Source organism: Austrofundulus limnaeus, unplaced genomic scaffold (genome assembly GCF_001266775.1).
Source record: "Austrofundulus limnaeus strain Quisiro unplaced genomic scaffold, Austrofundulus_limnaeus-1.0 Scaffold1478, whole genome shotgun sequence".
In the NCBI taxonomy this organism is placed as follows: domain Eukaryota; kingdom Metazoa; phylum Chordata; class Actinopteri; order Cyprinodontiformes; family Rivulidae; genus Austrofundulus; species Austrofundulus limnaeus.
The window spans coordinates 1,562-15,785 of NW_013953880.1; the positions used below are offsets into that span (position 1 = coordinate 1,562).

The 14,224-nt window shown below is 38.7% G+C and overlaps 1 protein-coding gene across 2 annotated transcripts in view; it reads left to right on the plus strand.

Moving 5' to 3' along the window:
- Positions 1-14,224, plus strand: part of rnf13 (ring finger protein 13) — a 31,255-nt gene that overhangs the window by 982 nt on the left and 16,049 nt on the right. Inside the window, exons 2-4 of one of the 2 annotated variants that reach the window (XM_014032538.1) lie at positions 271-485; positions 627-707; positions 10,126-10,248. In XM_014032538.1, the coding sequence (XP_013887992.1) occupies positions 372-485; positions 627-707; positions 10,126-10,248 (318 nt within the window). In that variant the 5' untranslated portion in view covers positions 271-371. Of the gene's footprint in view, positions 1-270; positions 486-626; positions 708-9,896; positions 9,933-10,125; positions 10,249-14,224 lie in introns of those variants that run through there. The other variant, XM_014032540.1, reaches the window with a different exon arrangement.

Genomic DNA, 14,224 nt, shown 5'->3' on the forward strand with positions numbered 1-14,224 from the left:
TATATATATAACCAAACTTAATATTTCACCCAAACATGACAGCTACCGACATTACTGAACAAAACGGCTTTCAAGTTTGTTTAGCTGTTCATAACCCCACATCCAAACAAAAGTTTAGTCACATTTCTGGCTATAACAAAATATCATGTAATAAAACATCATGTTGACAGGTGTAAATGACTGCATCGACTTCTTATATGCTGTTTGTAATGTTAACCTTTTAAAACTGACTGTATGAAGGCCTTATATATCCAAACACACATTTTTCAGGTGTGACGAGACCACCCGTCCGTACAGGAGCCCAGCTACGATCGTTGTTACTGTGAATGTTTGTGTGGCATCGAAGCTGAGGGTTGAAACGTGATGCCAAGATGCTGCTGTCTCTGGGAATGTTGATGCTGTCGGCCACGCAGATCTACACCATCTTCACTGTCCAGCTCTTCGCCTTCCTCAACCTGCTTCCTGTGGAGGCCGACATCTCTGCTGTAAGTAGCCAAAAAAATAATAATCTGTGCAAATCTCCTGCAGTTTTAGAGGTAGGTATACCTTCACTTATAGAGACAGACCTCCATGTTTGTTTATGAAATGATTGCACCAAAATTTGATTTTATTGTCCTGTGTTTCAGTACTCTTTTGACAACAAAACTGAAAACTTTGATGATATGCCTGCACGGTTTGGCTACCGGCTCCCGAGTGATGGATTAAAGGTGAGTATAAAAAGGATAAGCGTTTCAAAGCTCTGCTAGTTGTTTACTGTTAGATTCTTTCTTTACACTTCTATTAAGATGATGTTTAACAGCAGGCAGGAATTACATTATGTTTATGAGCAGGGTTCGACAAGATTTTTTTATTTTTTTTACCTGCCCAGTTGGGCAGGTGACAACAAATGTTACCTGCCCGAAACAAAAATGTTCAAATTTTGATAAAATAAGAAAAACATGTACCGTATTTGTACTACAAAAATATTAACATGGTTATACAGAGGTATATAACATGTGACATGTTATATACCTCTGTATAACCATGTTAATATTTTTGTAGTACAGAGGTATATAACATGTGACATCGGATTAAACAGATGCAAACATTTTAGACTGAGTTACTAACAGTCAATTGTATTATCAAGAACAAATTCAAAAACGTTTTTAGACCTTTCCGGTGTTTTCCATAGAGCAGTGGTTCCCAAACTTTTTATTTTCTGACCCACAAAATATTCATGGCAAAAACTTGTGACCCCAAATATTACTGGTCTGAGTAGTAGTACACAAACTTTGTTAATAACCCTAAAAACAAAGGCTACACAAATATACTTATTTATACTTATTTTATGTTTTTGAAATAATTATAGGGAAAATATTACATCACAAATTATTTTATTACCCTTTAAATTGATTTCTGAAGTGCAGTGGTTCCCAAACTTCTCAGCTTTTGACCCACAAAATAACAGCAGCAGAGACTTGTGCCCACAACTATATTTGATGGTAAACATTTGTATCAGGTCAACTAAACATGGGCATAGTAACAATATTTATTATTCTATATTTATACATTTTAGGCAACTAAGGCAAAAATATAATTAAAATCTTTTCAGGACCCCAACTTGATGTTTCAGGACCCCACTTTGGGTCCCGACCCCAACTTTGGGAACCACTGCCCTAGAGTACTGGCCTTGGGGGTGGGGTTTATGAAAACGATCAACAGCAGCAGCTTTGTTTTAAATGCAATTTACAGAACATGAAAAAGTCTACAATTTGCATTAAAATAATCGTATATAGCCTATCCCATATCTAAAGATACATTTAAGATATCTTGACCTGGAGTCTCCCTATAACTTAATGATAAATCTGACGTTATTTACACAAGTCAGAATATAATTAGAGATATCTTAAATAGATATTTTGCCTTGTCAAAATATTAAGAGATGTCTATTTGTTTGTTTCTTTCATTCATAAAAACAAAACTATCTATGTATAGCATTAAAAAACAAAGTAAATCATACCCTGAATTAAAAAGGTGCAGAGTGAAATAAAAAAAACTTTTTATCATATTTGCCCCTTAGTTTCAAAAATCAACTTCAACACACAAACAAACTCAAGCTGGAAAGTTCTCCAAATTTAAAAAATAAGTAAATAAAACAAAAATAATAAAAGAAAACATTTTATTATTTTATCCTAAATAACTCATGTGTCTAATTTAGTCATAAAACAATTTCAGAAAACTAGAATATAAGTGTGGTGAAGCCAAATAAATGTTAAATCGGCCTGCCGTACAATGAGCTTCTGCCCGCTGCTGCTGCTGCGCTCTCATCTTCATCATCAGAGCAGAAGCCGACATTAGCAAGATGGATTTATGACTGAACGAACGTCCACATCTTTTTATCATCTCTGTGGGTAACAATACATAAAAAACATTTTTTTCTCTGAAAACACGGGTGTAAAAAAAAAAAACTATGGTTGTTAAAGCTTCGCTGTGCGCGACGTGCAGTGGGACGAATGGAGGAAATGATCCCGTGACACGCTGCACGACGTAACTTCTCTGCAGAGCAAGGGGGAAATTTTGAGGATTTATTCTCTCTTTACGTGTTTTAAAATGCTATATTTCTTAATTTCTTTTCAGAATATTTAGAATAAATGGCCTTATAAAAAATAAAACAATTGTTTACCTGCCCGATCGGGCAGGCATTGGGACACATCCATCTGCCCAAATATGAGTTTTACCTGCCCCCGGGCAGTGGGGCAATAGGATTTATCAAACCCCGTTGATGAGATAGATGTCTAAGGATGCGTCATGATTTACAAAGTAAAGCAAAAACATATTATCGATGAAGTCAGACTTATTCTCTTAGTTTAATAAATCTGGACACTTCAAATGAAGTTTAATGAATGTTTAATGGAGTCCACTGAAACAACTCTCAAATACGGTTGTTTAGAGTTGACTGTTTCAATACCGTGTCTTGTTTTTTGTTGTTGTGATTGTTGTTGTGAGGTTTCTGGTTGCCTCAGAAGTTGATCCACAAAGCTCACAAACAGAGGAGATGATTCATGTCTGCTATCTGAGCCGGCCGTTGTTTGCCACAATCAAGAGCTTATTGTTGCACAAAAGCTTTCTGCTCTAAGAGAGGGGCGATAGCTGAATGTGTTCGTGTTTATGAGTAGCCTGTTTGGACTATTGCAGTTTGTAATGTTTCTTTTTTATTTTATTTTTTTCAAACACTATTGCGTCTTTACGAGGGCAGCTAATGATCATTTCTGTAAGGTTACGTGAGGTGTGACATCATAGGTTTAAAATAAATAAAGGTTAAAATTATCGCTAGCATCATCCGTCGTGAAAATTGAAGGTCCTGAATTTGCAAACACATTTGGTGTGGCTTTTTGTGCAGAATAAGTATGTTGTTAAGGCTACTATCTGTAAAGCAGAAAACTATATATGGTCAGATGTCCAAGCAGTTAAATGAAGATTCATGTTCAACCAAAGTCAGAATCAGCCAGTGAGGTCAGACAGTTTAACATGATTCATGGTTTTAATTTAGACAAACAGCAGGGATTTGCCACTGGACTTTGTGCATGTGTGCAAGAATTTAACATTATGCAACAATAGGCTTAGTCTCTCTGTCTTTCACTCTGCATTTAATTTACATCTATTGTCTATGTTGTGTTTTTGTAAATATTAATCTCTTCCTGCTGCTGTAGACATGTTGCTCAGGACATCAAGTTCCTGTCTCCTGTTTGCTGGAAATGTTTGTCTATTTGAGATAATTTGGCAAAAAGCCATGTTTTTTTCATATATATAAAAAAAGTAGAGGACAAATATTATTAAAGGTCACGTAAGGTGGAGTATGACCAAATTATAAAAGATTTTCTTTTAGTTTGTGCATAAAATTACATTCTTGAAGGTTGGCTACTGGCTAGCTTCATGCCTTGTACTCAAACCAGGGATGGGCAACTTAAATGATGGAAGGGGTCGGGGCCACAATTTTTTGTTGATGCTACCACAGAGCTATGTAGCACTGTACTAACTTACCCAAATGTAATAAAACTGTCATTTAATAATAATAATACTAATAAAGTTCTATTTATATTAATTTATTTTTAATGTATTACTTTTTTCATTGGAAACCGGACGTAAGTCACGTGGCCCCCGGGCCCGCCAGTTGCCCATCCCTGTACTAGACATGAAAATGAACTCAGTTACACAAAATTTGACCAGACATGACCTTATCCTTTTTAGTTGATAGGTTTATAAAATGAGTTTGCCAAATGGTTTGTTTGTGTTGGCATTAAAACATTATTCTGTGAGTTTATGGCTTTATAAACCGCAGAGACGAATGGGATCACAAGATGGCACAAGCCTGTTCATCTCCTGCAGATAGTCCACAGGGAACGAGGCTTCATGCACAAATACAAAGCTTTTTCTGTTTCTACTTATTACAAGAAGTTTGTTTTTCTCACTCATCTCAGTTTTTGTGCATGCAGCTGTATTCCTCTACACTCACAGTATGCATCATCTGCAACGGGTTTTTTTTTTCTCTTATTTCTATACTTCCATATTGGAAATTCATATTAGTTTTGTATCGTTTTGTATAACAACATAACAGTCTTTAATAAAATTAACTATCCTCTAATCAAAATAAGACTTTGTGCTGTGCTTTCAAAACATATTTTATCCTATAAGATATATTGATTTTCTCTGACAGTAGCAAGTAACTGAGTTTATTTCAACGCAGTAGATAAGACCAGGAGGAAAAACAGAACACAAGTGTGTCTCATTCAGACATGATCTTTGTCACATGTTAATTTGACTATTTTTATACCAAACGCTGCCTAAGAGTCAATACCACAAATTATATTAATAACTCTGGTCTGTGTTAGTAAGGATTATGTTATGCCACTCAAACACTGTCTTTGTTTCTGTCCTATTTTTCTGAAATAATAGCCTGAATTGACTTTGTCTGACACAAGAGACTCTTATTTTAATTCTGTGTTTTTCGTTAAAGCTGATTCTGACCAGAAAAGGTCATTGGAAATACACAGCTGTCCCTTGTAAAATAAGACAGTTTTGTTAGTCATAAAATGAAATAATTTACTTTCGTCTCTCGACTTATCTTGTGAGCGTCATGTGAAGCCAAGGACTCAATATGGTGAAAGTACAGCAAGGCTGCATATCAAAGATTAATGTGTACTATAGACTTTGTGTTTAGTGCTATTTTTAAATCACACAGTTTACAATTGATTGTCAAAAATGGTAGAAAGGATCTCCTTTAGCTGGTCTTGAATAAAAGCAGCACACACTCTTTTCCAGAACTCCTGAGTAAACCTGGCCAACGAGGCAGAGGAGTGATTCCCCTGTAACTGGAACAAACTCACTGGTCTCACTTCTTGTAAAGGGGAACCATTTAATTTTTCTTTTTCCTGTTCAGATGTGCAGATACTGACATCTGTTTTGGCTTTAGAAAAGAGGAAAAACAGCTCATGCCTAAAGTCACTTTCATTATTTGATCATGGATGCATTTCATGCCCCTGCATTAGTCAGTCTTGTTCTCTTATTCTGGTAAATGCAGAGTAACTCATACTTGTTTTAACTGTTTAGTATCCAACATGGCTTGAGCTTTAAAACACCTGCTGAACATTTCAGTGCAAGAACAAGTTTTCTAACCTGAAATTTCCTTTCAGGGAAGTCAGTCTGTCTTTGACATGACCTTTGTAAAATTCACAATCTGACATCAGTTTTAGTTCTGTGGTTGACAGTTTGTGGGTGTGAAAGAAGAGCCAGGCGTGGTGAGTTTAATGTGCTTAGTTAGTTTTACATTCAATTTCCTCTGGAGAAAATAACAACATCAAAGATCAGTAGTAATACTCTAACTCAGTGGTTTTCAAACTTCCTAGCTTCCGTCCAACAAAAAAAAAACATCTTTGAAATAACATATTTTTAAATTATGGTGAAAATATTCCATTAAGAATTCATTTGCATTTAAATGGATCATCTGAAATCATCTGGGGACCCTCGATGTTTCGTGATCCACAAAAGGGTTCTCCTGACCCCAACTTTAGAATTCATTGCTCCAAGTCTTTCCTGTAATTTGACCTAAACTACCAACCGTCTCAAGTACAGTTTCAGCAGAGAAAAACACGTTTGCACTCACTGTTTCACATACGTGGGTAACTAGTCATTCAAAACGGAAAATCCAAGCAGAACTTGATGCAATTAATTGAGAAGTGAAAATGTCCAGGGCAGACAAACTGCATGTGCCTGTTCTATTGGCGATAAATAGAAAGCAGAGTATAACGTACCTTGCTTTTATTTCAGAAAGAAAAGTCATATCTGAATACCCCAGCAAGTAATGGGTGAGAGAGCCTATCTTTGGGGGGGAAAAAAACATGCCCTTGATCCAGTGTAGCGGCTTTCAAATTGACGGCCACGCTTTGGACGGCTGTGTCTCAATTCAGGGACTGCAGCCTACCTAGACCACGGCCAATGAATCCTAGGATATCATCGGCCAGGAAGGATACTCAGATGCAGACTTCATTTTGGGAGTTTTGTGGGCCACATTCGTTGGCCACATGAGAAAGYGCCCAAGGATTGGGACAGCCTTCAGCACGGGGCAGTGATGTACCCGGGACACAGGAATAGCCTAAATAGGTCCCCTCGTCCATTACTAGCTGAGGTATACAAGTCATTCCCCCTTTTCTTTTTGAGACGAGTGTCCTGTGAYCCACCTAGTGCTGTAAGAAACTCAAATCTGTATATGACAGAGACTTAAGGCCTAATTGAAATTCCTAGYGTTAGACTTACACCTACCCTTCGACCCATCCTTACGGTGTAAAGACAGACTGTAGGGGTAGGGTGAAAAGGGGTGAAATGAGACTTGGCTTAAGCTTTTCTAGCTCAGCTGGGAGACTTGCAGCTTTTTTTTTTTTTTGCTTTTCCTGCCCACACTTTCTATGCAGAATATGACTCAGACATTGTATTGACATGTCTACGAGAAATTTGACAAAAAAGTCCACAAGTTTCCTTATTTTTATCATGTTGTTACAAACATAAAGCTATAACAGATAATAACAAAAGGCTAATCTCTGTTTCTGGCAATGGTTTGTAGCATCCAGTTCCCTTTTAGATTTATAAGAGAAAAGACTAGATGTAAAACCCATAAAAAACTACAACTGCAAACAGATCTACAGCAGTGGTGTTCTGATCTATTGATTCAGTAAATTACAACAYTTCAAGAAGCAAAATAAAATCGCTTAATTTTCTCTTTTCACCCAAGAGACAGCCGACATCTGTAGCAGGGTGCTAAAACAGTGCTTCGGTGCTGAGAGCCRAGGGGATTTTGTGTTGTTCCAGAATCCAAGACGGAAGTGGGGGGTATTTATTGCAAATTATTGTGCAGGGGATTACATTTAATCCTGTCAGAGCAAATCGCACTATCGGGCTTGTTTGCAGATTTGCTCTGAGTTGAGAGGGGATAAAAAACAAAGGAAGTTAATATCTCGCTCAACCCTGACTGAGACTTCCTAAAAGCATTTAAACTCTATGCCACTTCTCACCAGCAAAACCCAACAACATGCATAACCACAACAGGAAGTCATTTTTTTGTTTAACATTTTATGGTTTAGTAAAAGGCTACAAAATAATTCATGCCCAAGATTGTGTAGCTCAAATTGTTCRCCTTTTCTAAGAATTCTCGTCGTGGCGTTTTGTCATCAACCTGCACACAAGTGTTACTGTATCAAAATAGTTGTGTYTGAATGTTGAGACAAAGAGCTTTAAACTTCCGTCYGTCACCTTTACCCGCTTCTCTTTTWCAGACCAACTTACCAACRTACYCCTTATGCTMATAAATCCTTGAAGATGGCCTCAGACTAGCACACAGCCAACTGCTGATCAAATATACCACTGAAATCCACAACTTCTTATCTTTTCAGTTCAACCTCTGTTTTTTAAATTCCCCATTTCTTAAGTAAAATTTTCAGTATTATGTATGTGTGTGTTTATACAAACTATATATTTTTTAAAAACTATAAATGTTGATATTCTTACTTTGGATGGAAGCATGTATAATTGAGTTGTAGGAAGGGACAGCACTTGAACAGATTTATGGTTTTTTTTTTCTTTTTTATTATATGTTCAGATGTTATATTAGAGGTAAATAAAAAAAAACAACAACAACAAAACCTGAAATTGGTTTTTGATCCAACTTTTTTTTTGGCAGCACGTTGGATCAGTGGTTAGCACCAACGTCTCACAGCAAGAAGGTCCTGGGTTTGATCCCCGGTTTGGACCTGGGGTCGTTCTGTGCGGCGTTTGCATGTTCTCCTCGTGCTTGTGTGGGTTTTCTCCAAGTACTCCGGYACACCCCCCCCCCCCYTCATGGGATTTGCCTGAATAAATAACAGTGAAATTAAAAAGCTAATTCTAAATGCAGTTTAGTTAACTGGCTCAACTTTACCAATTTATTAAGCACTGCACAGTTATTACAGATGTTGAGTAATTTACCAAACAGCTGGGGGACACTTAATCTGTCAGTGGTTGCTGCTGCTAACATGTGGCCAGCTTTGTTAACGACAAAAGGGAAAATCAAGCRCATGAAATAGTATCATCCTTAACAAATGCTTTGCTATTTGTCAACTGATGGAGTGATYTTACTGTGACAACATGTGATTTGTTGCGTTTGCTTTGCCAGTAGATCAGRAACGTTCCAAGAGCCTGGTACTTTTGTGCAACTAAAAGTTTCCCTCGTGTCACAACAAAGTCTTTCCTCTTCCCTCCGACACTCACCGCTGTTAAAACTGTAGAGGCATGAGTGAAACATCCCAGCTTACACTTACTGGTTCCTCCTCATTTCTTCATTTATCTCGTCGAGTTAGATGAGTGATCGGTGCCATGTCCTCACAGTTTTCAGTCAGTGTTTCCAGGATGCCCCCCCACCTCCTCCCTCAGTTATTTCCTGTTGCTCGGCCTGGTCTCCTCTCCGTTTTGCAGTGATGGCAGACACTGTATTTTTTTCCCCCCTCACTCTATTTTTAGCGTTTTCCCTCCCGACAGATGGCGCTCTTGCCGCTGGTTTTGTTGTCARGCGGAGGAATGTGAGGCAGTGGCACAGTGATGTCATTTAGCAGCAAGCGGYGACTGCATTGGAGACACCCAGAGCTGATTGGTGGTGTTTCCTCAGATTCCTTCCATCCAATGATGTGAGATTCCGTGGATTTCCCTAATTCAGACGTCTGAGCGTCCACGTTTGTAGTCTTACTCGAGTCGAACTACAGTCCATCTGGAGAGTATGTTTTGTCAGCGTTTTTTTTTTTAAAATCTTTCCCATGTTTGACAGATTTATGTTGCTAATACTTGTCCCAGTGGTCATTTTTCAAGGGAAGCTCAGCTGCTGTTTGTCGTGGCGTCAGTGTGGCGATCAGCCAGATGTGTCCCTGCAGGAAATCAGTTYGCAGCGAGCTGACTCCAGCCTTATGTGCGGGGACAGAAAGTGCTGACTCCTCAGTGGARTTGTGCCAAAGTTTGAAGCTATAGCTTTGTGTGAGGCAGGGGTAAAACCAGCGATAAAAGTGACAGAGTCCCACAACACTTCCACACTTCCTGTCTTCACTTCACACTATTCAGACACACTGGTGGCAGTTATACGTTCACAAACGCTCATCAGACCAGGTCACTCCCTCTTTACATCCTGCTTACTTTCATTTATCTGTCTTTTCAGTACTTCTTCATTTTTGTTTTAGTTTTTTTTTTTGTACTGTCTCCCACATCCTTCAGCCTCCATATTTGTATGTTTTTGCTGCTTCTGCTCTTCTATTTGATCCCGTTTTCAGTCCATCTCTCATCTTCTCCCTATCTCTTCATCAGTTCCTTCAAAGCTTCAAAGCTGAAACTGGAAATGGGACCAGGACAGGAAGCGGCAGAGAGGAATGAAGAAAGGAAATGCAAGGGTCAGAAAGTTTTCAGGGAAAAAAAAACAGTCAGCTATTTTCCCCCACATTGAATTATTAGTTTAATAATAATTAGTTCGTCTAAGTGTTCTTTTATTGTTCCAGAAAAGTGTCCGCTTTCGCTCGTTAAGAACGAGTAATCACTCAAAACCTCTGTGCGTTTTTCTTACGKCCTCTGATCTTATTCCCACAGGGCTTCCTGATTGGAGCTCGGCCCGAAAATGCGTGTGAGCCCATCGACCCCCCACCCAAAGACAACTGGACGGGCGCCTTCTTCGTCCTCATCAAACGGTTTGACTGCAACTTTGACATGAAGGTACCGTGTTTAAACTGGCCGACCCCACCCGACCTCATTTTAACGAACCACAAATGTAACCGTAACTAAATAAAACTCTTTAAAAATAACTGTTTGGCCCCCCTACACGCTGCACTTTGCTTTTCAGTGCATTTATGTCAGCAGGGAGTTTTTCAGAGTGAATTTTGACTGGAGCTCAAAGATCAAGTTGTCGGAGCAGGAAAACAGGAAGTGGCCGTTTCCCTAAATACAATTTCCTGCTACACRTTCTGCTGCTGCCTTCCTGTCTTTTCCTGCATTTTTTTATGACTTTTAAGAGTAAAAATTTTATCTTCACCTAAAAACTCAGTAAAATGGTTGAAGGATGGAGGGAGTTGATAAGTGAAGTGAAATGATCAACCAGGTGCCACCAGAGAGGGTGGTAAAGGCCGTTTCTGTGGGAGTGTGAGTGTGAGGAACGGCCTGTCCTGGAGAGGAAGAGATCAATGAGGTGCTGACAGAGGAGAGCAAAAATAGAAAAAAAAAATTATGTTTATTTTCATGCAATGCTTCTGTCATAAAGATAACAAAAAAATACAAAGTTCAAACATTTGAAGCATTTTTTTAAAAAACACGGGACATCTTGATCCTGGTCTGGTGATTGTGATGACCTTGCAGATGCTGAGTTGGTGTATGCCGACTCATTTCTTCGACTTGTTTATTTTCGGTTGAAATGAGGAAGTGATGTCTGCTCACCAAGCGGTCACCTGACACACGCAGACATCATTTGAATATCAGGCTTTGCTCTCTTAAGAACAAATCAGCCACGTCTTTGACAGAGCCTTTATTTGTGAACCACGTGAGTTTGCAACAATCCAGGAGCTTCTTTTCATTTCTTTAGCTCACACTGTTTTCTATTTTTTTAAGGTGCATATTCCTCCGTTGTTCTTTTTACTCTCACTCAATCTCTTTTTTTCACAGTTTTATTTACTTTGTTGCTATTTCTTGTCTTGTTCTTGCTTTCTTTTCAAACTGTTTCAACTTTGAAGCAGCTATATCACCTTATAAGGCCTCGCAGCATCACAAACACTCACACACGCACGCACGCACGCACGCACACACACACACACAGAAACATTGTTGACAGACTGAGCCTGAGCAGTGATGTGTTTCCTTAGCTGGACCAGACTTCATAGATGTGTGTCACACAAACACACACAAAACACACTCTGTACACACATTTTCATCTATTTCACATTTAACCCCCATCAACAGTTAAATGAGAAACTTTGATCGAATATACTTAACTCTGATTAATTTCTGTGTCGGAGTGTTGCGGCTGCCTTTAGCTCAGGTTGTCTTCCAGTCAGAGGATCATGAGTTTGAGCAGAACATRGGTTTGTACGTGGAGAGCGTGACAACAGTCACTTCAACGACATAATACCKTGAAGAAATTTAAAGTTATTAGAGSTTAGTACTGATGTTAAAAGCACAACACTATATTTTTAGGTTTTCSTTTTTATAATGTTGACAGTGTTTAATCTATTATGTTTTGATTGATAATAGATTAGTTACATGTCCGAAATATCTGTGACAACACATAATTAAACGTTATGAGAATATTTGATGAGAATTTTGTCTGAATGCCTGTGATTCAGCTGTAGGTCAGTAGGGGGCGAACACAGGCATTGAAGAACATGTATAAATTGATGAACTTCCTGGTTTTTCGCCAGAGTGGTTTCCTGTCAGCTCAAGTGACAATAAACCTCACTCAGATCCACAATTCTGGTGTTGTATGGTTTGATTCCTTCTACAAATCATTTTATTTAACAATGGTGGTTTTAATATCGACTTCAGTTTATTGAATATGAATTTTTCTTACAACAGTATATGGAATTTCTTCTGGTTTCTTTAGGTCAGTGTAGAGCAGTGGTTTCAAACTCATTTTCACAAAAGGCCACTTGAGCATTATGGTGACCCTCAAAGGGCAAGTTGTAATTAACTTAAAGGTTTTGTGTTTAACTTTGACTAAGAACATTAAATGTCACGTTTCTCRTCTCATTGCTACAACTGAGCACTGCTAACTGAGCTCTATGTGGTRTTCCATGCAAAGAAACAGTGTTTTAACACGTCCTTTTATAAACATTAAAAAGTATTACATGTACAACTGACTAAATATGAAATAAATATTACAGAAATACTATTAAAAGTAAAAGAAATAGAGTTTTAATCACGGTTGAGTTGTGGTGAGTAGCTAGCTGCTAGGGTTGGGCAAAATCTTATCGTTTGCAATTAATCATCAGAAAAACTAATCGATTATTTTTTTTGGAACTTGACGGTTACACAAACGATTAATGCTGCCAGGCAGAGTGACTGGAGATTTCCACGGTCAGTCTGCTCAGTGMTCCTCTCCGCTGCAAATATAACGAACATTAAAAAAAGGTTCTGTCATTTATTTATCATAACTCCGGTTTCACTTAGTCTATCATCAACAAAAATAAAATATTGGTGAATAGCCTGAAATCTGTACTTTTGGCACAGTTTGGAACAGATTTTTATGGAGAGCAAATGTTTCCCTCTAGAGTGATTTGTCATGTGACTAGGATATTAGGSTGTCCAGGGACTCCAGGGGATTAATCGTCATATTAATCGTTATCGGCTAAAYAGTACAATTAATCGTGTTTATTGATTTTTTTTATTTTTTGCCAATATCGCCCAAACATAGTAGCTGCCATTTTGAATCCTAAACATTCTCACTTTCTGCCTCTGCAAGGGAAGTTCTGGTTTAAGTCCGTTTGAGCAATTTACGACCAGTCCAACTGGGAACGCAGCAAAAGTGGCGAAAATGCAGTGAAAGGGAGCTTTTACCGCCGGCTCCTCTTGAACSCTGTGCACCTCCACCTGGTGGTGCGACGCCATCATTTCACTAGTAAAATAAATAACATGCATTATGTGAGATGTAGTTTAWCATCAATGCTGGCTTTGAAGCAGTTTATTTTAAGAAATCAATACATCTTTGAAGCTCTTGTGGGCCACTTAAAATGTCATGGCGGCTCACATTTGGCCTGCGGACCTTGCGTTTGACACGAGGTGTAGGCGCCCAACTGTAGCTTTTACCACAGATCAAATGTGTTGATTGCTTTGTCCACGTGTCTAGTAAAACTTCTAAACATCCAAAGAATATAATTTTTCTTGACAAAAGGCATAACTGACAAAACTCGCTCATTTTAGTCTTACAAAATCTAAATCAGAAAAGCGTTGTTGAAAGTTTTCCTCCTGTAAAGAAATATGAGGCCACCCTGGTTCAATTAAAAGTCAACGTTATCAAATGTTCAGGCACTGTGTTTTACTGTTAATAGGAGAGGTTGTATTKTTTATGGGTTTAGTGTTTTAGTCTATTGATAGTGAGTGTTTAAAATTTATTGTTAATTAGTTCCTGTAAACTCCACCCTGCCAGCTCCGTGTTATTCTGCTCCTGGTTCGGTTCCTCAGTGTGCCTCCTTCATTCTCAGTCTGTCTGGGAGGTCTGTGTTCAGCCTCAGCCTTTAACRATCACTGATATCTACAGACATCATCACATGGACACACAAATCCAGTTTAATGGCTCTTTTCTCTCAGAGACACACTCACACGTCTCTTCCCTCGTGGCGGTCCCCCCCTCCCCGCCATCGCTCTCGCTTTCCTTTTCTCTTCCCATCCTGGCTGTCTCACTTTAACTCTTTTTTTTTGCGCGTCACCTTCACTCGCATTGTCTCTGCCGTGCGGTTGTCGACCTCGCACCCCCTTCCCTCTTTCAGTCACACACTCTCCCGCCTTCCTCCCTCCCTCCTCTTTTAGCTGAGCTCCGTTCCCTCCAGAAGCTGCAGGGAGACAAAGGAATAATAGATTCCATCTTTTGACTGAGAAGAGGCTCTCACAGTGCAGGGGTGTTGCTCCCATCATGCCCATGGTGACGATTCATTGGTTCTCCATCTTTTATTTTATTTTATTTTATTTTATTTTATTTCTTTCTTTAAAT